The sequence below is a fragment of the Bufo gargarizans genome, chromosome 4 (assembly GCF_014858855.1).
Source record: "Bufo gargarizans isolate SCDJY-AF-19 chromosome 4, ASM1485885v1, whole genome shotgun sequence".
Taxonomy (NCBI): domain Eukaryota; kingdom Metazoa; phylum Chordata; class Amphibia; order Anura; family Bufonidae; genus Bufo; species Bufo gargarizans.
Genome location: NC_058083.1, coordinates 181,814,706 through 181,842,283, shown reverse-complemented (window position 1 = coordinate 181,842,283; position 27,578 = coordinate 181,814,706). Strand labels below are relative to the sequence as shown.

Below are 27,578 nucleotides of genomic sequence, written 5' to 3'. Positions count from 1 at the left end.
ATTCCTTGTCACTCATTGCTGCAGTGTGTGAACACGTCTTACAGGGATATGCTGTGCGATATTCAGTGTATACATGACTGAGGGTGGCCATAGAGCGGTATACAGTGTATACGTGACTGAGGGTGGCCATAGAGCGGTATACAGTATGTACATGACTGAGGATGGTCATAGAGCGGTATACGGTGTGTACATGGCTGAGGGTGGCCATAGAGCGGTATACGGTATGTACATGACTGAGGGTGGCCACGTATACACCGTATGTACATGACTAAGGGTGTGTACATGACTGAAGGTGGCCATAGAGCGGTATACGGTGTGTACATGACTGAAGGTGGCCATAGAGCGGTATACGGTGTGTACGTGACTGAGGGTGGCCATAGAGCGGTATACGGTGTGTACGTGACTGAGGGTGGCCATAGAGCGGTATACGGTGTGTACATGACTGAGGGTGGCCATAGAGCGGTATACGGTGTGTACATGACTGAGGGTGGCCATAGAGCGGTATAAGGTATATACATGACTGAGGGTGGCCATAGAGCAGTATACGGTGTGTACATGACTGAGGTGGCCATAGAGCGGTATACGGTGTGTACATGACTGAGGGTGGCCATAGAGCGGTATAAGGTATATACATGACTGAGGGTGGCCATAGAGCAGTATACGGTGCATACGTGACTGAGGATGGCCATAGAGCGGTATAAGGTATATACGTGACTGAGGGTGGCCATAGAGCGCTATACGGTGCATACGTGACTGAGGGTGGCCATAGAGCGCCATACGGTGCATACGTGACTGAGGGTGGGCATAGAGCGCCCACCTAATCTGGAATAACGGATCTGGTTAAAAAAAAAAAATTCAAAGATCAAAAGCAAAAATAGCTCCTCCTATGTCCCGGCGCGTGTGCAGACCGGAGAACCGGATCAGGCAATGCTGCAATTTCGGGAAAACTTGATACCGGATCTGGCATTAATACATCTCTATGAAAATTAATACCGGCATGTGCGGGTAGTGCTCTGGGATTTTGTCCAGTCAAATACCGTACAAGGGACGGAACGGAAGACATCCTGATGCATACTGAACGGATTGCTTTCTATTCAGAATGCATTAGAACAAAACTGATGCGTTTGAAACCCTTTACCGGATTTCAATACCGGAAAAGAATAGCGCTAGTGTGAATGGACCCTAAAACGCCCAAATGTCAGACATTTAGATGCATGCTCGACCTAACAAAGGCTCAGAACTACAGGTCGATGCCTTGGGAATTCATGAGGAAACCCGGTGGGGGGGGGGGCAGAGGAGGAAAACTACTTTTATAACTACTGGACGGTAAATATGTGACATTTACACCATATTAGGTATTTATTGATGATGAGGCAGTCTAGAACATAAGTTATTTTTATGGTACCCGGAATACCCCTTTTAGTGTAGAGATGAGAAAATTGGCGAATAGTTTTAGACCTGATTCAGTTCAGGTTGAATGTATTCATTAAGTTCTGTGATTTGTCTGGAATTTTTTTTTTTTGTGTTCAGTAGGATCAATACTTTTTGAAAAATTCAAGTCAAATTTCTCAACTAGCAGATCTGTAGTTATGTGTGGTCCTCGTGGTCTGTGCTTTTCTTCTAGGTGAGACATCCCTGAGAACATGGCCTGTGTGGAGCACTGTAGACGCTTGCTGGACAAGTTACAGAGACAGCGAGAAGCGGCCTTCCTGTGTGACTGCGCTATTCTGATCGGCGACTTCCAGTACAAAGCTCATAGGAATGTGTTGGCTTCTTTCAGTGAATATTTTAGGACCCTTTTCACGGACTCCTCGGACTGTAGTGTACTTCTTGACCAGACGCAAGTAACACCAGATGCATTCCACACAGTGCTGGACTTTATTTACAGCGGGGACTTGCATTTTGACAGGTGAGGTGCTTATATACTATGGGCATATTTGTTCACTGTCTGTGAGAGTGTAACAGTAAAACATATTAAAGGGTTATTCCCATCTATCCCACTAGGATATGCCCCCAATGGCTGATAGGTGCAGGTCCCACCTCTGGGAGCGGAGCCCACAAAGTCCCAGAGGGTGTACTGTGCATGCGCGGCCTCCTTCCATTCATTAATATGGGAGCGCCGAAAATAGCCAAGCAACTCGCTCTGCTATTTTTGGAACTGCCATTGAAATGAATGGGAGGCACATCGTGCAAGCACAGCCACCTCGCCATTATCTCTATGGGGAGGACGGAAATATCCGAGCCAGCGTTCGGCTATTTTCAGCGCTATCATAGGAATGAATGGAGGGAGGCCAAGCATGCGCAGTGCGCCCTCTGGGACTTTGCTGGCTCTGTTCTAAGCAGAGGTGGGACCTGTACCTATCAAACATTGGAGGCATACCCTAACGATATGCCCCCAATGTCTGAGAAGGGAATACCCCTTTAATTTATGTTTCACTTTTGGCTGCGCAGGAACAGTAAACAAGTGGATCTCTTTAAAGGGGTTTGTCCGAGTGTTCATACTGATGACCTATCTGATGGAAGTCAGTCCTCCTTCTGGCACCCCCGCTGAGCTGCAATAGCAAGCACAGTGCAGCTTGGTAAGCTAGTGAGCGCCACAGCCTCTTCAAACTGGTGATTGGCGGGGGTGCCAGAGTCAGACCCCCGTTGAGAGTCTGATCAGAGGGTAGGTCATCAGTATTAAACACTCATAAAACCCCTTTACTTGGGCCAATGACCAGTTGACTGAGCGATCACTCAACTGCTCATTCCTGATAATTGCGCCAGCACTCAGCTGACAAATGAGTAGACGTGGTCAGAAGAAACTGTGGCCCATTGCAGATCTTCCCGTATAAACAGGATGTGCTGCCAAAGTAAAGTGCAGTGTGTGAGAGGTGAGGTGAGGGGTACGATTAATGATCGCTCATTCACACCCCTCCAATCATTGTGGGGATGGGAGTACCATTTGACTTATATATTGTTAGTCAGCACTTGTTATGGCCACAAAATCTGCCTGTGTAAAAGGGCAAGTGTGGTCTGGGAAAAACGGTCCACGTGACGACTGCATTCCCCACACCGACCGCAGCTACTCTGAGGACTGTAGACCATTAGTGGGGCTGGAACTATGATGCAGTGGCTTCAACCCGGCAAATCTCCAGTCAGTCCAGGACGTTTAGCTGTCATGCAAACTATCATTTGTGGACCTCACATGCTCATCTGAAACTGGCCTTAGGGTTGTGTCATTAGGTAGGTACATCCATTCCCCCCCTGCAAAGTGAGTAGTAATGTGGAAGTGATGCTTTTTGCATCTAGATTTAGCCCCAGAAGATCTTTTCAGTTATTTCACAAATGGTGAAAATGTTAAAGGGACAATTTTCAAAGAATACATAGAAGAATGGTGGCAAGACAAGACCCCATGGTCCATTTAGTGTGCCCACATCATTTTCTCTTATCCCAGGCAGGCTTATCTTACTGTAGATTTTCCAACCACATCTGCTGGAAGTTTGTCCCAAGCATCTACTACTCTTTCCACAAAATAGTATTTTCTGACATTACTTCCTATTGTTCCTCCTTGTTCTTGTATTCAGTTTCTTATCAAAACACTTCCATCCTGAACCTTCTTTAACCCTTTAAGGTATTTAAAGGTTTAGATCCCCTCCTTTCCAATATAGAGTAAGGACACAGCCAAGGTCCACTGCAGACGGTTTGACAGGACGTTTTAGTATCATTCCAAATATGTACCTGTATGGATGCACAAAGAGCGTGACGGTGCTACAATTCTGACACTGTACCAGGTCTGGTCGACCAAGCACCGTGATCCATTCTAGGGTTAGGGCTCGTTCACACAACCATGCCGTTTTTTTTTTTTTTGTTTTTTTTTTTTTGCGATCCGCAAAAAAACAGATGCCGCCCGTGTGCCTTCTGCAATTTGCGGAACGGAACAGGAGGCCTATTATAGAAATGACTATTCTTGTCCGCAAAACGGACAAGAATAGGACAGGACTCATAATTTGTGCGGGGCAACGGATGCATCTTTTGCGGCCCCTTTTGAAATGAATGGTTCCGTATGCGGAACGCAGAAAACGGCCCGTATACGGAACACAAAATACGTTCATGTAAACGAGACCTTAAATGGAGTTTTCCGAGATTATACCCCTTCCACTGATGATTGGAAAATGTGCTATGATGGCCACTACTAGAGAACTATGTTTTTGGGTGGTTTTCTGCTTTCACCAGTTAAAAATGTTATCTGGGAATTTGATATTCATAGCCTATCCTCAGGTAGGTCATCAATATCAGATCAACGGTGGCTGGACTTCCAGCACCCTCGGCGATCCACCATTTGAAGGGGTCTCTGTGCTCACCAGAGCGCCGGTGAACGGCTCCGCGCCGTGCATTGTGTAGCAGCTGCACCAAGGCCATTTGACCGATGTACAGTGACGTCACTGGCCTAGGAAAAGGCCTAAGTGCTCACGGAATGCCAGGGCCTCTTCTAACAGCTGATCGGTGAGGGTGACAGGAGTCAGAACCCTGCTGATCAAATATTGATGACCTGTCCTAAGGATAGGCCATCAGTATCAAATTCCCGGATAACCCCTCTAAACTCCTCTTGGTTGCTGCGTAGTCATATGGAGTTTCTGTAGTGTGTCTTGTTCCTAGTATTCACATGCAAGTTATCAGGATCCCGTGACGCCACCCTACAGTCTGCCTGCAGTGGCAGGAGTCCAGCTGCTGCCATTGGGGTGACCAGTTAGCATTAGGTTATTGGAGAAACTCATCTCTCTGTACTTCCCACAGGTGTCACTTAGAAGAAGTCCTTACGGCCGCAGAATACTTGAGGCTAGAAGAGGTAGTTCTGATGTGTAGGACTAAACTGGACTGTGCTGCCATGGAGAGAGCCTGTAGTACAGAGCTGCCTCCTGCAGAGGATTCTCCTGATATCAAGAAATCACCAAAACGTCCAGAAAACAGAAGACAAGATGTATGTCTGGCCAAGAGGGTTAAAGCCAGAAAAACTGCTCGGAGCAAAAGATGGAAAAGGAAAATACCCTATACCCCAGAAACTTCAAGGAAGGTGGGCGATCAGCAGAAAACGGCGTCGGACCCCCACCTGCCTGTCAATAAACTGGAAGAATCGCTAGCGGAGCAGCTCACTCAGGTTAAAGATAGCGGCCTGCCGCAAGTTTGTTCTGCGCTTTCACCAGACACTAACGTTGCATCAGTGAAGCAAAAACAAGTCAAGTCTCCACAAACCGGAGCCCTGAAGGAACACTGTATGGCCAGTATCACAAGTGCATCTAACATGTGCAAGATGGGGAAAGACGTGGATCAGAAATACTTGAAGAATAAACCTACGTGCAATACTTGTGGGAAGGTTTTCTCAGAAGCCAGCAGTCTTCGGCGACACATGCGGATCCACAAAGGTGTCAAACCTTATGTGTGTCACTTATGTGGAAAAGCTTTCACTCAGTGTAACCAGCTAAAAACGCATGTAAGGACCCATACAGGTACGACACGTTATCTTGCTTAACTGATTATTGTATAAAGAGGTTATACTGGCAAATATAATGGTGACTTATCCTCAGGATAGGTCATCATTATCACATTGGTGAGGGTACAATTCCCGGCACCCCTGCCAATCAGCTGGTTCAGCTGCCCGCCAGCTTTCCAAGGACGGCGCCATACATAGTGGCAGTGCTTGGTATTACAGCTCGGCCCCATTGACTTGAATGGGGCTGAGCAGCTACTAGTCCATGTGACTCATGTATGGTGATCTCACTGGCCTGGGAAGAAGTGCCTGGCGTCGTCTAACAACTGTTCGGCAGGGGTCCCGGGTGTCGGACCCCCACGGATCTTATATTGATGACCTATCCTGAGGATATTTTACTAGGTCTGATGGTTATGCAGCTATCATTCTTAAAGTTAATCTCTTGGTGAGCTGTGTTAAAGGGAGTCTGTCTTCAGGAATTTCACTGATAAACCAGGCACAATGCCTTGTAGGACTGATAACTTTCACTTAGAGATTTGTTGCTTTATTCAGTTAAAAAGGTACTATTAATCAATATGCAAATGAGCAGTTCAGTGCACTGAGGGCGGGCACAAGTCACTCTGTGCACCCTTGATCCTCTCCTTCCTCTGCCAGCCCCTCCCTCTCTTTGATTGACAGGACCAGGTTCCTAATCCTTGTCAATTAAGAAAGAGAGGCAGAGGAAGCAGGAGGAGCACGGGTGTACAGGATGTCTTGTTCCGCCGTGTTTCTATTAAAATTACTCTTTCTCCAGAATGCAGTAACGGATCTTAGTGAAAGTTAGCATTACAGTCAGTTGAGCTAGTACAAGGCATTGTGCCTGGTTTATCAGTCAATTTCATGGTGACTCCCTGGTGACAGTTTCACCACATCAATGCATTGCAGTTTCAGGGGAATAGGAGAGTTAAAGGGGTTGTGCAGGGACATAATATTGATGACCTATCCTCAGGTCATCAATATCAGCTCATTGGGGGTTTGACCCCCGGCACCCCTACTGATCAATTGTTCGAAGGGTTTGTGGTGCTTGTCCAAGCACTGCATTCTCTTTACTGCTTCCTGCACACTGTCTTCCTTATAATGGTGGTGCTGTGTAATTACACCTTCCTCTCCCATTCAAATACACTTGGTACAACTAAAAAGATTAGTACAGCGGTGTTAGGATCCTCGGAATAGTCAAGCAATAGACAATTTAAAATCCATAGTGGTTTTCCAATTTAAATCCTCAAAAGACAGGACATGATACAGATAGGAATTTCCCACAGGATGCTTAAAAATGTGTCTGGGAGTCCTCCACTACCACATCTGAAAAAGCATGCTAAGTATGTTAATTCACATAGTTTTACCACAATTAGTATGAAAGCGGGGAAAAAACATCACGGTGATGACGGATCCCCATGTACAGTACTGATGTGGAGCTCAGCCTGTGGTGTCCCTACCTAATTAACAAACATGAGCTTGTTATCATTGCCTGCAATGGAACAGATACACTAGAGCTGCATGCTGCTCCCAGTCACTGTTTCTACAAGCCTTACCAGTTCACATTATACTGGATACACTAGAGCTGCATGCTGGTCCCAGTCACTGTTTCTACAAGCCTTACCAGTTCACATTATAGCTGCATGCTGGTCCCAGTCACTGTTTCTACAAGCCTTACCAGTTAACATTATACTGGATACACTAGAGCTGCATGCTGGTCCCAGTCACTGTTTCTACAAGCCTTACCAGTTCACATTATACTGGATACACTAGAGCTGCATGCTGGTCCCAGTCACTGTTTCTACAAGCCTTACCAGTTCACATTATACTGGATACACTAGAGCTGCATGCTGCTCCCAGTCACTGTCTCTACAAGCCTTACCAGTTCACATTATACTGGATATAGTAGAGCTGCATGCCGGTCCCAGTCACTGTTTCTACAAGCCTTACCAGTTAACATTATACTGGATACACTAGAGCTGCATGCTGGTCCCAGTCACTGTTTCTACAAGCCTTACCAGTTCACATTATAGCTGCATGCTGGTCCCAGTCACTGTTTCTACAAGCCTTACCAGTTCACATTATACTGGATACACTAGAGCTGCATGCTGGTCCCAGTCACTGTTTCTACAAGCCTTACCAGTTCACATTATACTGGATACACTAGAGCTGCATGCTGCTCCCAGTCACTGTCTCTACAAGCCTTACCAGTTCACATTATACTGGATACACTAGAGCTGCATGCTGGTCCTAGTCACTGTTTCTACAAGCCTTACCAGTCACATTATAGCTGCATGCTGGTCCCAGTCACTGTTTCTACAAGCCTTACCAGTTCACATTATACTGGACACACTAGAGCTGCATGCCGGTCCCAGTCACTGTTTCTACAAGCCTTACCAGTTCACATTATACTGGACACAGTAGAGCTGCATGCCGGTCCCAGTCACTGTTTCTACAAGCCTTACCAGTTCACATTATACTGGATACACTAGAGCTGCATGCTGGTCCTAGTCACTGTTTCTACAAGCCTTACCAGTCACATTATACTGGATGTCATGTTTTAGTGGCAGTGCTGCCATCATCACAGGTCTTTATTAGCTAGAAAGTTTTTTGTTGTAACTGAAGATGCAAGTACAGCTTACACAAAACCCAGCAATGTGCATTCAGTCACCTTTTGTCTGATTTTTTTCAGGAGAAAAGCCATATCAGTGCAAGCTTTGTGATAAAGGTTTTGCTCAGAAATGCCAATTGGTCTTTCACAGTCGAATGCATCACGGAGAAGAGAAACCCTATAAATGTGATGTGTGTAATTTACAGTTTGCCACTTCCAGCAATTTAAAGATTCATGTTAGGTTAGTAACGTAACAATATATCTACACACATATTTCCCATATTTTCCCGCCTTTTTATTTTTATTTATTTTTTTTGCCACCCAAAAAAAAAGTTTTCTTCATTTCTAACCATCCCTGTTTTTGTATTTTGTCACTTTTTCTACAAGCTTTATTTGCACTTGTGCTGTTGGGAATACTGGTTATTGTATCTTTATCAATTTTATTGTCGGGCAGAAGGGACGCATACTTAAAAAGGGTTGTCACTTCAGCAAATGGCATTTATTATGTAGAGAAAGCTAATACAAGCCACTTACTAATGTATTGTGAGTCTCCATGTTGCTTCCTTTGCTGGCTGGATTCATTTTTCCATCACATTGGACACTGCTCGTTTCCATGGTTTCGACGACCCTGTAATCCATCAGCAGTGGCCGTGCTTGCACATTATCTGAAAAAGCACCAGTCAATGTGCGCTTGCACGGTCTAAGCCAACAAAGAAGCCGGCACATTTTCTTTTAGTGTGGAAGCACGACCACCACTGCTGGATTTCAGGGTGGTTGTAACCATGGAAACGAGCAGTGTATATTGCAGCCAGTGCAGGAGGCAATATGGACAATCACAATACATTACTAAGCGCCTTGTATTAACTTCCTCTACAATGTAAATGCCACTTGCTGAAGTGACACAACCCTTTTAATAATCTTCCCAGCACCGGCTCCCCGCTCCTTACGCCCTGTCCTCGGCTGCTCCGCTGCACTTCTGGGATCTTAACTTCCATTTTAACACAGCTGCAGCCAGTCACGGCCAGAGATTTCCTGAAGCTGAGTCAACAGATGTTTACATCCTGGGAGTGCAGCAGAGCAGCCTAGGACGGGGAGTGGAGTAGGGAACCAGTGCCGGGAAGCAGGTAATTATGCTTCCCTTTGCAGTTCTGCCCAAGAAGGGGTGTATACCAAACCTCCACCTAAGGGCTCATGCACACGACTGTGAGCGGGCCATATGTCCCGGAGCGGCATACATCGTGTGCACGAGAGCACACAGCATCATAATATCAATAGTCCCGCGGGCGGCCCGATGCGCACAGCATCATAGTAACCTATGATGCTGTGCGCTCCCATGCGCATGATGTATGCCGCTCCGGGACATATGGCCCGCTCACGGACCGTATGTCTCGGAGGGCATACGGTCGTGTGCATGAGCCATAAAGTTGCACATTCCCTTTAAAAGTGTTCTCCTTGAACTAAGAAAATGAAAGTACTTAAATATAACTTTATTATATACCTTTATATACCTTTCATTAGTTATAATGGTTTTTTTTCTCTAAGGAGCAATCATTAGGAGAAATAAAATGGGCGCTGTCCTATTAGTGCACACAGAGCCTGTCCTAATCACACAGCAGGCCAAGGTACTTCACAACACTGAGGTAAAGAGCTGCCTCATCCTCCTCTCCTACTTGTCAGGGATTATGATCCTGAATACAGATGATGAGATCTTCAGCTGAATCTCTGTAGGAAAGAAGTTCATGAGGAGACATGAAGTACAGAGAGGAGGGTGGGGGTAATGAACAGCAGCACTTGTATACAGTCTCCATTACCACAGCCCCACATTACCATAGACCGTCCTGTCCATCCTCTCTGTACTTCATGTTTCCTCATGAACGGCATTCCTTTTTTTTTTTTTTTTTTTTTTTTTTTTTTTTTTTATATACAGTACAGACCAAAAGTTTGGACACACCTTCTCATTCAAAGAGTTTTCTTTATTTTCATGACTATGAAAATTGTAGATTCACACTGAAGGCATCAAAACTATGAATTAACACATGTGGAATTATATACATAACAAAAAAGTGTGAAACAACTGAAAGCATAGTAACATAGTACATAAGGCCGAAAAAAGACATTTGTCCATCCAGTTCGGCCTGTTATCCCGCAAGTTGATCCAGAGGAAGGCAAAAAAAAATAATCACCCTGTGAGGTAGAAGCCAATTTTCTCCACTTTAGGGGACTATAAACTTCCTTCCCGACTCCAATCAGGCAATCAGAATAACTCCCTGGATCAACGACCCCTCTCTAGTAGCTATAGCCTGTAATATTATTAAGCTCCAGAAATACGTCCAGGGCCCTCTTGAACTCCTTTATTGTACTCACCATCACCACCTCCTCAGGCAGAGAGTTCCATATTCTCACTGCTCTTACCGTAAAGAATCCTTTTCTATGTTTGTGTACAAACCTTCTTTCCTCCAGACGCAGAGGATGTCCCCTTGTCACAGTCACAGTCCTGGGGATAAATAGCTGATGGGATAGATCTCTGTACTGACCCCTGATATATTTATACATATTAATTAGATCTCCCCTCAGTCGTCTTTTTTCTAAAGTGAATAACCCTAATTTTGATAATCTTTCAGGGTACTGTAGTTGCCCCATTCCAGTTATTACTTTAGATGCCCTCCTCTGGACCTTCTCCAGCTCTGCTATGTCTGCCTTGTTTACAGGAGCCCAGAACTGTACACAGTACTCCATGTGTGGTCTGACTAGCGATTTGTAAAGTGGTAGGACTATGTTCTTATCACGGGAATCTATGCCCCTTCTGATCCAACCCATTATCTTGTTGGTCTTGGCAGCAGCTGCCTGACACTGGTTTTTGCAGCTTAGTTTGCTGTTTATTAAAATTCCTAGATCCTTTTCCATGTCAGTGTTACCGAGTGTTTTACCATTTAGTATGTACGGGTGACTTGCATTTTTCCTCCCCATGTGCATAACTTTACATTTATCAGTGTTAAACCCCATCTGCCACTTATCTGCCCAAGCCTCCAATCTATCCAGATCCCTCTGTAGTAGTATACTGTCCTCATCAGTGTAAATTACTTTACACAGTTTAGTGTCATCTGCGAAAATTGATACTTTACTATGCAAGCCTTCTACAAGATCATTAATAAATATATTGAAGAGAATACGGCCCAATACTGACCCCTGAGGTACCCCACTAGTGACAGTGACCCAATCTGAGTGTGTACCGTTAATAACCACCCTCTGTTTTCTATCACTGAGCCCGTTACTTACCCACATACAGATGTTTTCTCCCAGTCTGAGCATTCTCATTTTATATACTAACCTTTTATGTGGTACAGTGTCAAATGCTTTGGAGAAGTCCAGATATACGACATCCATTGATTCGCCGCTGTCAAGTCTAGAACTTACCTCCTCATAGAAACTGATATGTCATATTCTAGGTTCTTCAAAGTAGCCACCTTTTTGCTTTGATTACTGCTTTGCACACTCTTGGCATTCTCTTGATGAGCTTCAAGAGGCAGTCACCTGAAATGGTCTTCCAACAGTCTTGAAGGAGTTCCCAGAGATGCTTAGCACTTGTTGGCCCTTTTGCCTTCACTCTGCGGTCCAGCTCACCCCAAACCATCTCGATTAGGTTCAGGTCCGGAGACTGTGGAGGCCAGGTCATCTGGTGCAGCACCCCATCACTCTCCTTCCTGGTCAAATAGCCCTTACACAGCCTGGAGGTGTGTTTGGGGTCATTGTCCTGTTGAAAAATAAATGATGGTCAAACTAAACGCAAACCGGATGGAATAGCATGCCGCTGCAAGATGCTGTGGTAGCCATGCTGGTTCAGTATGCCTTCAATTTTGAATAAATCCCCAACAGCACCAGCAAAGCACCCCCACACCATCACACCTCCTCCTCCATGCTTCACGGTGGGAACCAGGCATGTAGAGTCCATCCGTTCACCTTTTCTGCGTTGCACAAAGACACGGTGGTTGGAACCAAAGATCTCAAATTTGGACCCATCAGACCAAAGCACAGATTTCCACTGGTCTAATGTCCATTCCTTGTGTTCTTTAGCCCAAACAAGTCTCTTCTGCTTGTTGCCTGTCCCTAGCATTGGTTTCCTAGCAGATATTCTACCATGAAGGCCTTATTCACACAGTCTCCTCTTAACAGTTGTTCTAGAGATGTGTCTGCTGCTAGAACTCTGTGTGGCATTGACCTGGTCTCTAATCTGAGCTGCTGTTAACCTGCGATTTCTGAGGCTGGTGACTCGGATGAACTTATCCTCCGCAGCAGAGGTGACTCTTGGTCTTCCTTTCCTGGGCGGTCCGCATGTGAGCCAGTTTCTTTGTAGCGCTTGATGGTTTTTGTGACTGCACTTGGGGACACTTTTTAAAGTTTTCCCAATTTTTCGGACTGACTGACTTTCATTGCTTAAAGTAATGATGGCCACTCGTTTTTCTTTACTTAGCTGCTTTTTTCTTGCCATAATACAAATTCTATTCAGTAGGACTATCCTACAGTCTATTCAGTAGGACTATCAGCTGTGTATCCACCTGACTTCTCCACAACGCAACTGATGGTCCCAACCCCATTTATAAGGCAAGAAATCCCACTTATTAAACCTGACAGGGCACACCTGTGAAGTGAAAACCATTTCAGGTGACTACCTCTTGAAGCTCATCAAGAGAATGCCAAGAGTGTGCAAAGCAGTAATCAAAGCAAAAGGTGGCTACTTTGAAGAACCTAGAATATGACATATTTTCAGTTGTTTCACACTTTTTTGTTATGTATATAATTCCACATGTGTTAATTCATAGTTTTGATGCCTTCAGTGTGAATCTACAATTTTCATAGTCATGAAAATAATAAAAACTCTTTGAATGAGAAGGTGTCCAAACTTTTGGTCTGTACTGTATATATATTTATAAATGAACGGCATTCCTACAGAGATTCAGTTGAAGATCTTATCAGCTGTATCACGTTTAAATATTGCGCGTGGCAGTGCCAAACACAGCCTGCTCACTGCCTGTCCTACTGGTGGCTTATGCTGGAAAGGAAGGAAAAGAAGCATGTCACTTATCTGACTGGGCTCGCCACATACCCAGTTGTAGAATTGAGGCTGATGCCCTCAGTGGTACAGACAGTGCGCCGGCTGTGTTCTGCACTTCCATGCGCAAGATTTAAACGTCATATAGAAGAGAAAGGGGGGAGGAGTTATGGCTTGAATGTGATGTAGGAGGGGCTGGGATGGAGTGGGGGCACAATGTTCCAGGGTGCGTCATGTCAGAGCGTAGGCAGACTTGGGCTCTGCATGAGGACGGACTTGGGCACTAGCAGGAGGCGTGTCTGGACTCCTTCATGTGAGAATAGCACCCCTCTGCGCACCTTACTGGCTCACTTGCATACCAAATAAAATGGTTTTTCAGAAAATAGAAAACATCTATTGCTGAAACAAAGGCACATATGGAAATAAGGTACTAAGTGCTATTAGACTATCACTTTACTTCAATAGGGATTATACTGGTGGCAGATTTCCTTTAACCCCTTCCCTACTGCCATACGGCTATATACGTGCTATTTTCACATGCCCCGTGCAGCTAGCACGTATATACACGTGCTGGCAGTGCTTTAATCCCAGCTTTGATCAACACTGGGATTAAAGATCCTGCTCCTGCAATCTAGCAAGAGCAATTCGGATCCCGACTGACAGACACAGCAGGGACCTTGAGGAGAAGACAGGAGCGGTTTATTACCGATTCGGTCTTCTGTGCAGGCAGGAGGACAGCGCTGCACGAGCGCAGGGGGGAGGAAGCGGCGGAGCTTCCTCTGTTAGTCCTGGGTGTCTAGAGCAGGAGCAGAGCTGCAGGGTCTGAGACCCTGATCAGCTCTGCCTGTGTGTCATTTGCCCTCAGGAGGCTGTTTTCCCCTGTAACTGGGGCTCCTGTGGATACAGTGGAAACGGTGGGAAAAAAAAAATTTGGTGTCTTCCAGAGGTCTTTTAACCACCTCCGGACCGCCTAACGCAGATGTGCGTTCCGGAGGTGGCAGCCCTGCGCACGACGACGCATATACGCGTCATCTCGCGAGGGCCGGGATTTCCTGTGAACGCGCGCACACAGGCGCGCGCGCTCACAGGAACGGAAGGTAAGCGAGTGGATCTCCAGCCTGCCAGCAGCGATCGCTCGCTGGCAGGCTGGAGATCCGAATTTTTTAACCCCTAACAGGTATATTAGACGCTGTTTTCATAACAGCGTCTAATATACCTCCTACCTGGTCCTCTGGTGGTCCCTTTTGTTAGGATCGACCACCAGAGGACTCAGGTAGGTCAGTACAGTCCCACCAAACACCACACTACACTACACCCCCCCCCCCGTCACTTATTAACCCCTTATAAACCCCTGATCACCCCATATAAACTCCCTGATCACCCCCCTGTCATTGATCACCGCCCTGTCATTGATCACCCCCCTGTCAGGCTCCGTTCAGACGTCTGCATGATTTTTACGGATCCGATCCATGTATCCATGGATCCGTAAAAATCATGCGGACGTCTGAATGGAGCCTTACAGGGGGGTGATCAATGACAGGCGGGTGATCACCCATATACACTCCCTGATCACCCCCTGTCATTGATCACCCCCCTGTCATTGATCACCCCCCTGTCAGGCTCCATTCAGACGTCCGCATGATTTTTACGGATCCGATCCATGTATCCATGGATCCGTAAAAATCATGCGGACGTCTGAATGGAGCCTTACAGGGGGGGTGATCAGTGACAGGGGGGTGATCACCCTGATTACCCTGATCACCCCCTGTCATTGATAACCCCCCTGTAAGGCTCCATTCAGACGTCCGCATGCGTTCTGTGGATCCGATCCATGTATCCATGGATCCGTAAAAAATCATGCGGATGTCTGAATGGAGCCTTACAGGGGGGGTGATCAGTGACAGGGGGGTGATCACCCTGATCACCCCCTGTCATTGATAACCCCCCTGTAAGGCTCCATTCAGACGTCCGCATGCGTTCTGTGGATCCGATCCATGTATCCATGGATCCGTAAAAAATCATGCGGATGTCTGAATGGAGCCTTACAGGGGGGGTGATCAGTGACAGGGGGGTGATCACCCTGATTACCCTGATCACCCCCTGTCATTGATAACCCCCCTGTAAGGCTCCATTCAGACGTCCGCATGCGTTCTGTGGATCCGATCCATGGATCCGTAAAAAATCATGCGGACGTCTGAATGGAGCCTTACAGGGGGGGTGATCAGTGACAGGGGGGTGATCACCCTGATTACCCTGATCACCCCCTGTCATTGATAACCCCCCTGTAAGGCTCCATTCAGACGTCCGCATGCGTTCTGTGGATCCGATCCATGTATCCATGTATCCGTAAAAAATCATGCGGATGTCTGAATGGAGCCTTACAGGGGGGGTGATCAGTGACAGGGGGGTGATCACCCTGATTACCCTGATCACCCCCTGTCATTGATAACCCCCCTGTAAGGCTCCATTCAGACGTCCGCATGCGTTCTGTGGATCCGATACATGTATCCATGGATCCGTAAAAAATCATGCGGATGTCTGAATGGAGCCTTACAGGGGGGGTGATCAGTGACAGGGGGGTGATCACCCTGATTACCCTGATCACCCCCTGTCATTGATAACCCCCCTGTAAAGCTCCATTCAGACGTCCGCATGCGTTCTGTGGATCCGATCCATGTATCCATGGATCCGTAAAAAATCATGCGGATGTCTGAATGGAGCCTTACAGGGGGGGTGATCAGTGACAGGGGGGTGATCACCCTGATTACCCTGATCACCCCCTGTCATTGATAACCCCCCTGTAAGGCTCCATTCAGACGTCCGCATGCGTTCTGTGGATCCGATCCATGGATCCGTAAAAAATCATGCGGACGTCTGAATGGAGCCTTACAGGGGGGGTGATCAGTGACAGGGGGGTGATCACCCTGATTACCCTGATCACCCCCTGTCATTGATAACCCCCCTGTAAGGCTCCATTCAGACGTCCGCATGCGTTCTGTGGATCCGATCCATGTATCCATGGATCCGTAAAAAATCATGCGGACGTCTGAATGGAGCCTTACAGGGGGGGTGATCAGTGACAGGACTGATCACCCTGATTACCCTGATCACCCCCTGTCATTGATAACCCCCCTGTAAGGCTCCATTCAGACGTCCGCATGCGTTCTGTGGATCCGATCCATGTATCCATGGATCCGTAAAAATCATGCGGACGTCTGAATGGAGCCTTACAGGGGGGGTGATCAATGACAGGGGGGTGATCAGGGAGTCTATATGGGTGATCACCCCCCTGTCATTGATCACTCCCCTGTCATTGATCACCCCCCTGTCAATGATCACTCCCCCCCTGGTAAGGCTCCATTCAGCCATTTTTTTTGGCACAAGTTAGCGGACATTTTTTGTTTGTTTTTGTTTTTTCTTACAAAGTCTCATATTCCACTAACTTGTGTCAAAAAATAAAATCTCACATGGACGCACCATACCCCTCACGGAATCCAAATGCGTAAAATTTTTTAGACATTTATATTCCAGACTTCTTCTCACGCTTTAGGGCCCCTAAAAAGCCAGGGCAGTATAAATACCCCACATGTGACCCCATTTCGGAAAGAAGACACCCCAAGGTATTCCGTGAGGGGCATATTGAGTCCATGAAAGATTGAAATTTTTGTCCTAAGTTAGCGGAAAGTGAGACTTTGTGAGAAAAAAAAAATAAAAAATCAATATCCGCTAACTTATGCAAAAAAAATAAAAATTCTAGGAACTCGCCATGCCCCTCATTGAATACCTCGGGGTGTCTTCTTTCCAAAGTGGGGTCACATGTGGGGTATTTATACTGCCCTGGCTTTTTAGGGGCCCGAAAGTGTGAGAAGAAGTCTGGGATCCAAATGTCTAAAAATGCCCTCCTAAAAGGAATTTGGGGCCCTTTGCGCATCTAGGCTGCAAAAAAGTGTCACACATGTGGTATCGCCGTACTCAGGAGAAGTTGGGGAATGTGTTTTGGGGTGTCATTTTACATATACCCATGCTGGGTGAGAAAAATATCTTGGTCAAATGCCAACTTTGTATAAAAAAATGGGAAAAGTTGTCTTTTGCCAAGATATTTCTCTCACCCAGCATGGGTATATGTAAAATGACACCCCAAAACACATTGCCCAACTTCTCCTGAGTACGGCGATACCAGATGTGTGACACTTTTTTGCAGCCAAGGTGGGCAAAGGGGCACCTTTCGGATTTCGCAGGCCATTTTTTACACATTTTGATTTCAAGGTACTTCTTACACATTTGGGCCCCTAAATTGCCAGGGCAGTATAACTACGCCACAAGTGACCCCATTTTGGAAAGAAGACACCCCAAGGTATTCCGTGGGGGGCACGGCGAGTTCCTAGAATTTTTTATTTTTTGTCACAATTTAGCGGAAAATGATGATTTTTCTTTTTTTTTCTTTTTTCCTTACAAAGTCTCATATTCCACTAACTTGCGACAAAAAATAAAAAATTCTAGGAACTCGCCATGCCCCTCACGGAATACCTTGGGGTGTCTTCTTTCCAAAATGGGGTCACTTGTGGCGTAGTTATACTGCCCTGGCAATTTAGGGGCCCATATGTGTGAGAAGTACTTTGCAATCAAAATGTGTAAAAAATGCCCTGCAAAATCCGAAAGGTGCACTTTGGAATATGTGCCCCTTTGCCCACCTTGGCAGCAAAAAAGTGTGACACATCTGGTATCGCCGTACTCAGGAGAAGTTGGGCAATGTGTTTTGGGGTGTCATTTTACATATACCCATGCTGGGTGAGAAAAATATCTTGGTCAAATGCCAACTTTGTATAAAAAAATTGGAAAAGTTGTCTTTTGCCAAGATATTTCTCTCACCCAGCATGGGTATATGTAAAATGACAGCCCAAAACACATTCCCCAACTTCTCCTGAGTACGGCGATACCAGATGTGTGACACTTTTTTGAGGCCAAGGTGGGCAAAGGGGCACATATTCCAAAGTGCACCTTTCGGATTTCACCGGTCATTTCTTACACATTTTGATTGCAAAGTTCTTCTCACACATTTGGGCCCCTAAATTGCCAGGGCAGTATAACTACGCCACAAGTGACCCCATTTTGGAAAGAAGACACCCCAAGGTATTCTGTGAGGGGCATGGTGAGTTCCTAGAATTTTTTATTTTTTGTCGCAAGTTAGTGGAATATGAGACTTTGTAAGAAAAAAAAAAATATGAAAAAAACATCATCATTTTCCGCTAACTTGTGACAAAAAATAAAAAGTTCTATGAACTCACTATGCCCATCAGCGAATACCTTAGGGTGTCTACTTTCCGAAATGGGGTCATTTGTGGGGGTTTTCTACTGTTTGGGCATTGTAGAACCTCAGGAAACATGACAGGTGCTCAGAAAATCAGAGCCGTTTCAAAAAGCGGAAATTCACATTTTTGTACCATAGTTTGTAAATGCTATAACTTTTACCCAAACCATTTTTTTTTTGCCCAAACATTTTTTTTTTTTATCAAAGACATGTAGAACTATAAATTTAGCGAAAAATTTATATATGGATGTCGTTTTTTTTGCAAAATTTCACAGCTGAAAGTGAAAAATGTCATTTTTTTGCAAAAAAATCGTTACATTTTGATTAATAACAAAAAAAGTAAAAATGTCAGCAGCAATAAAATACCACCAAATGAAAGCTCTATTAGTGAGAAGAAAAGGAGGTAAAATTCATTTGGGTGGTAAGTTGCATGACCGAGCGATAAACGGTGAAAGGAGTGTAGTGCCGAAGTGTAAAAAGTGGCCTGGTCATGAAGGGGGTTTCACCTAGCGGGGCTGAAGTGGTTAATGACCTCATGGGGGACAGATTGTGGCAAAAAAAAAATTTAAATATAAGTTAAAAAAATTATAATCAAAAATACAAATAAAAAAAATATTAAAAATGCAGTCGCTAACAGAAACCGTCACAATAGTCTCCCCATTCTATCAAATCTATACCTGCTATATATGAAAACGATCATCACAAAATAGGTAACCCATTGCAATAATACATTTTTGTGTTGGTTTTAATATTTAAGAAATAAAAAACTATAATAAAAATATATATTATAATTAGCAGTTTTCCTCCAAATTAAACCTAAAAACAACATTCTATTAAAAAGTCCTAAGTGTGAAACGCAAAAATAATTTTTGTAGTCAAACAAATAAAAAAGCTACGGTCACTAAACCACCAGGTGCACAAAATCACAAAACGTTGCCTTGACATTCAAGCCTTTTTGGGCACAGTCATGAAAGGGTTAAAGAAGTCTTTCCACAGTGCAGGGGGATATCAAGACTGGTGTAGTACATGCTGGTCTTTGATAAATGACCCTGTAGACTTGAGACTGTTAAGAAATACCATATTTATGGACTATAAGATGCACTTTTTAGCAGGAATTTTTTTTTTGCTAATAAGTGCCTGCGTCTTGAGCGATCCAGCAGCGCCAGACCTCACTGACTGCTTCCCTAAAGGACATCTATCAGCAGATTTGTACCCATGAAGCTGGCTGACCTTTTGCATGTGCGCTTGGCAGCTGAAGGGATCTGTGTTGGTCCCATGTTCATATGTGCCCGCATTGCTGAGAAAAATTATGTTTTATTATGCAAATGAGCCTCTAGCAGCAATGGGAGCATTGCTGTAATGCCTCTTTCCCCCAGAAGTTTTTTTGTGTGAACTGTATATGGAACCATTCATTTAATCATTTAATGGATCCGCAAAAAAACGGAAGGTACTCCGTATGCCTTCCTTTTCCATATTTCCATTTTTCCGTTCCGTTCAAAGATCGAGCATGTCCTATTATTGTCCGCATAACTGACAAGAATAGTACTGTTCTACCAGGGGCCAGCTGTTACGTTCCGCAAAAAACGGAATGCACTCGGATGTAATTCGTATTTTTTTGAGGTCGTGTGCAAGAGGCCTAACTCCTAGAGGCTCAGCTCTCTCTGCAACTGCCGTGCCCTTCCCACTGATGAGATCAGGCAGTGATAATCTCATCACACCTGACTCTGTCAATCAAAGTTGAGAGGGTGCGGCAGTTACAGGGATAGCTGAGCCTCTAGGAGTTACAGCAATGCTCCCACTGCTCCAAGAGGCATCTGCACACCTCTCTCTCCCTGCCCGACAACAATCTGTGTGATCAGGACAAGCAGGAGAGGAGGGAGAGTGAACATGGAGAGGACTGTGAGAAACACAGCCCTCTCCATTCGGAAGGTCCCAAGGCTGCAGTAAAAAGGAGATGAAAACTTTAAAGGGGTTATCCAAGAGTATAAAAAGCTCCTCCATATGCCGGGCCCCTCACATTGAATATACTTACCTGGCTCCTGGTCCCCGCACCGCAGCTGCAGCTGCTCCCCGTGTGCGGATGAAAACCTCCGGAGTCGGGGGGGGGGAAGCAGGCGGGGACGAGCCTCCCTAGCGTTGCGGGTGACTCTAGAGAGGCTCGTCTCTGTCTCTGCCTGCCATTGGCTGCTCCCCCCCCATCCGTGCACAGGGAGAAGCTGCAGCGGCGGTGCGGGGACCAGGAGCAGAGCAGGGAGCCAGGTAAGTATATTACCTGTGAGGGGCCCGGCATATGGGGGAGCTTTTTATAGGCTCGGATAACCACCGTAACTGCAGTTTGAGGACCTTTGATGATGCCATCAGTAGAAGGAGCTAGACCAGGAAGAGCAGAAATGTGAGGTTTTTATTAAAGATAAATGTGTGCATGTGTAGCAGGGCTGTGTGTGTTTATATAATGTGTGTGCTTCAGAGCTGTGTGTGTGTATAATGTGTGCGCTTTAGAGCTCTGTGTATAATGTGTGTGCTTCAGAGCTCTGTGTATAATGTGTGTGCTTCAGAGCTGTGTGTGTGTGTGTATAGTGTGTGTGCTTCAGAGCTGTGTGTGTGTATAATGTGTGTGTGCTTCAGAGCTGTGTGTGTGTATAATGTGTGTGCTTCAGAGCTGTGTGTGTGTATAATGTGTGTGCTTCAGAGCTCTGTGTGTGTGTATATAATGTGTGTGCTTCAGAGCTCTGTGTGTGTATATATAATGTGTGTGCTTCAGAGCTCTGTGTGTGTGTGTATATAATGTGTGTGCTTCAGAGCTCTGTGTGTGTGTATATAATGTGTGTGCTTCAGAGCTCTGTGTGTGTGTGTATATAATGTGTGTGCTTCAGAGCTCTGTGTGTGTGTGTGTGTGTGTATATAATGTGTGTGCTTCAGAGCTCTCTGTGTGTGTGTGTGTGTGTGTGTGTGTGTATAATGTGTGTGTGCTTCAGAGCTGTGTGTGTGTATAATGTGTGTGCTTCAGAGCTGTGTGTGTGTATAATGTGTGTGCTTCAGAGCTGTGTGTGTATAATGTGTGTGCTTCAGAGCTGTGTGTGTGTATAATGTGTGTGCTTCAGAGCTGTGTGTGTGTATAATGTGTGTGCTTCAGAGCTGTGTATGTATAATGTGTGTGTGTGCTTCAGAGCTGTGTGTGTGTATAATTTGTGTGCTTCAGAGCTGTGTGTGTGTATAATTTGTGTGCTTCAGAGCTGTGTGTGTGTATAATGTGTGTGCTTCAGAGCTGTGTGTGTGTATATAATGTGTGTGCTTCAGAGCTGTGTGTGTGTGTGTGTGTGTGTATATTGTGTGTGCTTCAGAGCTGTGTGTGTGTATAATGTGTGTGTGCTTCAGAGCTGTGTGTGTGTATAGTGTGTGTGCTTCAGAGCTCTGTGTGTAGTTGTATAATGTGTGTGCTTCAGAGCTGTGTGTGTGTATAATGTGTGTGTGCTTCAGAGCTGTGTGTATGTATAGTGTGTGTGCTTCAGAGCTGTGTGTGTGTATAATGTTTGTGTGCTTCGGAGCTGTGTGTGTGTATAATGTGTGTGTGCTTCGGAGCTGTGTGTGTGTATAATGTGTGTGTGCTTCAGAGCTCTGTGTGTGTGTATATAATGTGTGTGCTTCAGAGCTCTGTGTGTGTGTGTATATAATGTGTGTGCTTCAGAGCTCTGTGTGTGTGTGTGTGTGTGTGTGTGTGTGTATAATGTGTGTGCTTCAGAGCTGTGTGTGTGTATAATGTGTGTGCTTCAGAGCTGTGTGTGTGTATAATGTGTGTGCTTCAGAGCTGTGTGTGTGTATAATGTGTGTGCTGTGTGTGTGTGTATAATGTGTGTGCTTCAGAGCTGTGTATGTATAATGTGTATGTGTGCTTCAGAGCTGTGTGTGTATAATTTGTGTGCTTCAGAGCTGTGTGTGTGTATGTGTGTGCTTCAGAGCTGTGTGTGTGTATAATGTGTGTGCTTCAGAGCTGTGTGTGTGTGTATAATGTGTGTGCTTCAGAGCTGTGTGTGTTTATATAATGTGTGTGCTTCAGAGCTGTGTGTGTATATAATGTGTGTGCTTCAGAGCTGTGTGTGTGTGTGTGTGTGTGTGTGTGTGTGTGTATATTGTGTGTGCTTCAGAGCTGTGTGTGTGTATAATGTGTGTGTGCTTCAGAGCTGTGTGTGTGTATAGTGTGTGTGCTTCAGAGCTCTGTGTGTAGTTGTATAATGTGTGTGCTTCAGAGCTGTGTGTGTGTATAATGTGTGTGTGCTTTAGAGCTGTGTGTATGTATAGTGTGTGTGCTTTAGAGCTGTGTGTATGTATAGTGTGTGTGCTTCGGAGCTGTGTGTGTGTATAATGTGTGTGTGCTTCAGAGCTGTGTGTGTGTAAAAAGTGTGTGTGCTTCAGAGCTGTGTGTGTGTATAATGTGTGTGTGCTTCAGAGCTGTGTGTGTGCTTCAGAGCTGTGTGTGTGTATAATGTGTGTGTGCTTCAGAGCTGTGTGTGTGTATAATGTGTGTGTGCTTCAGAGCTGTGTGTATGTATAGTGTGTGTGCTTCAGAGCTGTGTGTGTGTATAATGTGTGTGCTTCAGAGCTGTGTGTGTGTGTGTATAATGTGTGTGTGTATAATGTGTGTGCTTCAGAGCTGTGTGTGTGTGTGTATAATGTGTGTGTGTATAATGTGTGTGCTTCAGAGCTGTGTGTGTGTGTATAATGTGTGTGTGTATAATGTGTGTGCTTCAGAGCTCTGTGTGTGCTTCAGAGCTGAGTGTATAATGTGTGTGCTTCAGAGCTGTGTGTGTGTATAATGTGTGTGTGCTTCAGAGCTGTGTGTGTGTATAATGTGTGTGTGCTTCAGAGCTGTGTGTGTGTATAATGTGTGTGTGCTTCAGAGCTGTGTGTATGTATAGTGTGTGTGCTTCAGAGCTGTGTGTGTGTATAATGTGTGTGCTTCAGAGCTCTGTGTGTAGTTGTATAATGTGTGTGCTTCAGAGCTGTGTGTGTGTATAATGTGTGTGCTTCAGAGCTGTGTGTATGTATAATGTGTGTGCTTCAGAGCGGTGTGTGTGTGTGTATATAATGTGTGTGCTTCAGAGCTGTGTGTGTGTGTATAATGTGTGTGTGTGTATAATGTGTGTGCTTCAGAGCTGTGTGTAGTTGTATAATGTGTGTGCTTCAGAGCTGTGTGTGTGTATAATGTGTGCGCTTTAGAGCTCTGTGTATAATGTGTGTGCTTCAGAGCTGTGTGTAGTTGTATAATGTGTGTGCTTCAGAGCTGTGTGTGTGTATATAATGTGTGTGTGTGTGTGTATAATGTGTGTGTGTGTGTATAATGTGTGTGCTTCAGAGCTGTGTGTGTGTATAATGTGTGTGCTTCAGAGCTGTGTGTGTGTATAATGTGTGCGCTTTAGAGCTCTGTGTATAATGTGTGTGCTTCAGAGCTGTGTGTAGTTGTATAATGTGTGTGCTTCAGAGCTGTGTGTGTGTATATAATGTGTGTGTGTGTGTGTGTGTCAGCGCAATTCATGCGCTTTCCTTCTTCTTTGTGTGGTGCCAAATCAATTAGAAGTATTAGTATGTGCATGCCATACAGCTTATAATGAGACCAGACACACTAGGTGGTTTCATGAAAGCATCTTCTCTCTTCCCTCAGTCATGGTACAAGAGACGCGCCCCTTTATTCACATTACATTGACTTAAATAGCAGACATGACATCACAAAAGGGGTGTTCCTTAAGAAGAGACTATTGGCTCCTTAACCTGAGTGGTTTCAGCAACTACAACTGTGTTCATAGGTATATTTGGAAACTGTAATGTAATCCCCCTCTTCCCCCAACCTTATTTACCTTAAACAAAAGAATGCACACATGGCTCAAACATCTGGCTTTCGGCCATCTTGTGGACAAAAATGTGTACTACAGAATAATGTCTTCAAACCAGATACACGTCTCTCACAAATCCCTCCTTTTGCGGGAAATAGACCAAAGGTGAACAGGCAAAGTGAGGTACTCTCCCAACGCCCTAAACAGCGAAGAGCTGGACTTTCCTTATTGCTTCACCAGGTCCCCTCAACTCCCTTTCGGGTTTGCCTTCACCTTGTCCTATTTAACCCGCAACCATCAACAAGGTTTTATTTACTTCAGGATGGAATCATTTTTGTCTTTGACAGGGGCACAGCACACATACAGAGTGTGGGCATGGATGTATTATACATTTTTAAAAACAATTTTCCTAAAATGTAGAACTATATAACAGCCTGTTAAAACCAAATTCTAAACGCATTGTAGTCGCTGAATCAGTTTCCAAAACATTATTCGTCCATGATATTAATTTCATAAGTTCTTCCATCAGTTCATTTGATAAAGTCCATCAATTCCCTCAGATCCTTGGTGATCCTTCCATCAGAGGCAATGTTGTCCGGGATGTAGATGCAGCAGTTCCTGTAGACCCCTTCTTTTTCTGCTGTCAAGGACCAGTCGGTTCTGTAGAGTCATCACCGGAAAAGAGCTCAGTTGTTCCACCATTCCCTTCACAGCATCACAGGTGCAATTTACAAATCTGTTGATGACAATAGATATGTTAACCCAATCCAATTTTTTTTTTTTTTTTTTTTTTTTACTAATCATGGGAGTTAATGACTCAAATCCTGCAACTATCTGACTTTTTGCTTTAAATTAGTCAGAAACTCTACTACAGACTCCTATGGCATCCATGTATACACGTGAGTGAAAGGATGTAGGAGTGACCTCTTTTGTCTTGACCGGACATTGTTTTCTGATTTGATCCCACTCAGGAGGTGAGAATAGAACAAATGGCATCAGTACTTGATCAGGGTACATTGGCCACTTCATTCCACCTGCATCCTGGGTCGGAGTTTCAAATCTCCACACAATCACCAGATATCTGCGTTCATAAACCAACTGTCAGAGTGAACGTTAGAGTCACTACTCGTCTCATTCAGCTAAATTATGTAAGAACAATATCCTGGAGGGAAAACACCAAAGGGCTTTCCTGTATAAAATCCTGTTTCTAAGGCCAGTTTGTCATATTTTTAAATAGGCCAAATATTTAATTGTCAATTATAGGTAAGGACGTAGGAGCCACAGATACGACTGAACTTTGAAGTTTCTTCCTTACCAACACTCTAGATTTGCCTAGGGGATCTTTGTCACTTACACAGGCTCCTAACACATATATCCTGTTAGATAGGATTTCTAATGGACAGGAACAGAGGATTACACTCATCATGTTTACAACTGTTTGGTGGTGTTCCCTTCAGGATAGTCATCCTTTGCAACAACCCTTCAGCTTTCCTGACTCTAGAGGTAGTTTCCACTGGTTTATATTCCCAACACTTCAGACTAGTCCTCCATTCTGTTAATCTCCAATATCCACAGTTGGTATGGTCATATCTAAACACAATTACTATAGACTGGGTCAGTTCCAGTCACACAGATGTACTTATCAGACCAAAACCAAGTGTCCTATCTGTCATCTGTCTTACAGTCCACTATACTGCAAAAGTCAACTTAGTTGTTCCTGACTCATCTTGATAATATAACAGTGTTGGAATTTGATTGTGATTTCCCTTTTGTCCAATATGGACCAAACAATATAACATGAAACAAAACATTATGGCTCTTATAGTCCTGGCACTTGATTGCAATACGACCGGTTTCTCCTTGCAATTCGACAGCAGTTGCGGCGGTCATCAGGACTTGATGTAGATCTTCAAACCGTAGCTCTAGGTCTTTCCACAGGTCTCTCGTTTCACCACTACCCAATCTCATGATTGTAAAGAATGAATTGCTTCTATACAGTCCGGATTCTAGGAAACAACTAAAACTTGGAAATATACATTAGATAATTCATTTGTACAACAGACAACATAATTTTGGAAAACTACTATGCTGCATCTGGAACTATTGGGGAAATAGACACCTAATCCAGGAGCATTCCCAAAGAGTACTTCATAAGGACTTAGACATATCTTCCGGTTAGATTTGTACCGGATGGAGAAAAGCCCTAGGGGTAGGTACTCTCACCTCAGTCAGTATCTTTTAGTTGTAGCCTTTGCTACAGGCCAAATCTCCGAATATCCTGGAAAGAGATCAATATGGACACAGACATATTCACACTGTTCCACCTTTGTTCTGAATGTAGTAAATCCGCAGTCTCTGAAATGGGTAAGATGACCTGGGCATATGCCTTCCTGGAACTCCCATAGTTCTCCCATCATTATTACAGTATTCATCTTCAACTAACCTAGTGGCAGCATTGTTGAACCCAGGAGCCGTCCACCACAGAACCCAATCACACCTCTCTTGATTTGCCCACGTTGTAAATCCATCCTCTTTAGGTAGAGTGCCCTCTGAAGGAAGAGTTTATTACCAACTCTCCAGAGTCCAATCATCACTTCTACCTTTATCCTTTGATGTTTCCTTTCAGCCTTTGTAACCTGTATCTGAAAAAGGCAAACTTTTTGGAAGTCCACTGGCCCTAAGCCATCCTGTATCACACAGACTTCCACTCAGCGTGGACTTCAGGTAATAGCTTAGCCTCTACCTTCTCAGGCAGCATCAGGGCATCAAACATCTTTCATACACAGCATTCATTATTGATGGGCTTACCCATGGATCAAACAAAATCTCTGCTTCACCAGATTAGACCATAATAATGAGTGATACCGAAGGCATACCTGGATGTTAGTAGTCTTACCCTCAGCCATCTTACAAACCTCAGCGAGTGTCTTCAGCTCTGTCTCCTGCACTAACATTGCTGGAGGGAGTGGTTCTTTCTTGACAACATCAGATTAAGTAGGAACAGCATATCCTGTCCGAGATGATCCATCTTCCAAGAACCTGAAATTATCTACCAGAAACTCAAAAATGTGGTTATTAATTGGAGACAGTCATGTGAATTTTTATTTTTATTTACAGAGGTGGGAAAGTATTTGTATTTATTACTCCCAGAAGGCCCTACTACTACTACTCCTCCCCCCTCCAGATGCAGCAGAATAGTTGGATCTAATTTTGCACACCCTTAAGACGGCAATTAATTGGTGAGAGCAGAGGAATTGCATTAGTATATTGTATAGAATAATAAATCCAGTATTTGATTCTGGGTT

At 44.7% G+C, this 27,578-nt stretch overlaps 1 protein-coding gene across 1 annotated transcript in view; it reads left to right on the top strand.

Annotated features, from left to right (window-relative positions):
• Positions 1 to 27,578, top strand: part of MYNN (myoneurin) — a 35,798-nt gene that overhangs the window by 135 nt on the left and 8,085 nt on the right. The window contains exons 2-4 of the mRNA XM_044291837.1: positions 1,625 to 1,909; positions 4,777 to 5,486; positions 8,175 to 8,334. Of these exons, the coding sequence (XP_044147772.1) occupies positions 1,644 to 1,909; positions 4,777 to 5,486; positions 8,175 to 8,334 (1,136 nt within the window). The 5' untranslated portion in view covers positions 1,625 to 1,643. The remainder of the gene's footprint in view (positions 1 to 1,624; positions 1,910 to 4,776; positions 5,487 to 8,174; positions 8,335 to 27,578) is intronic.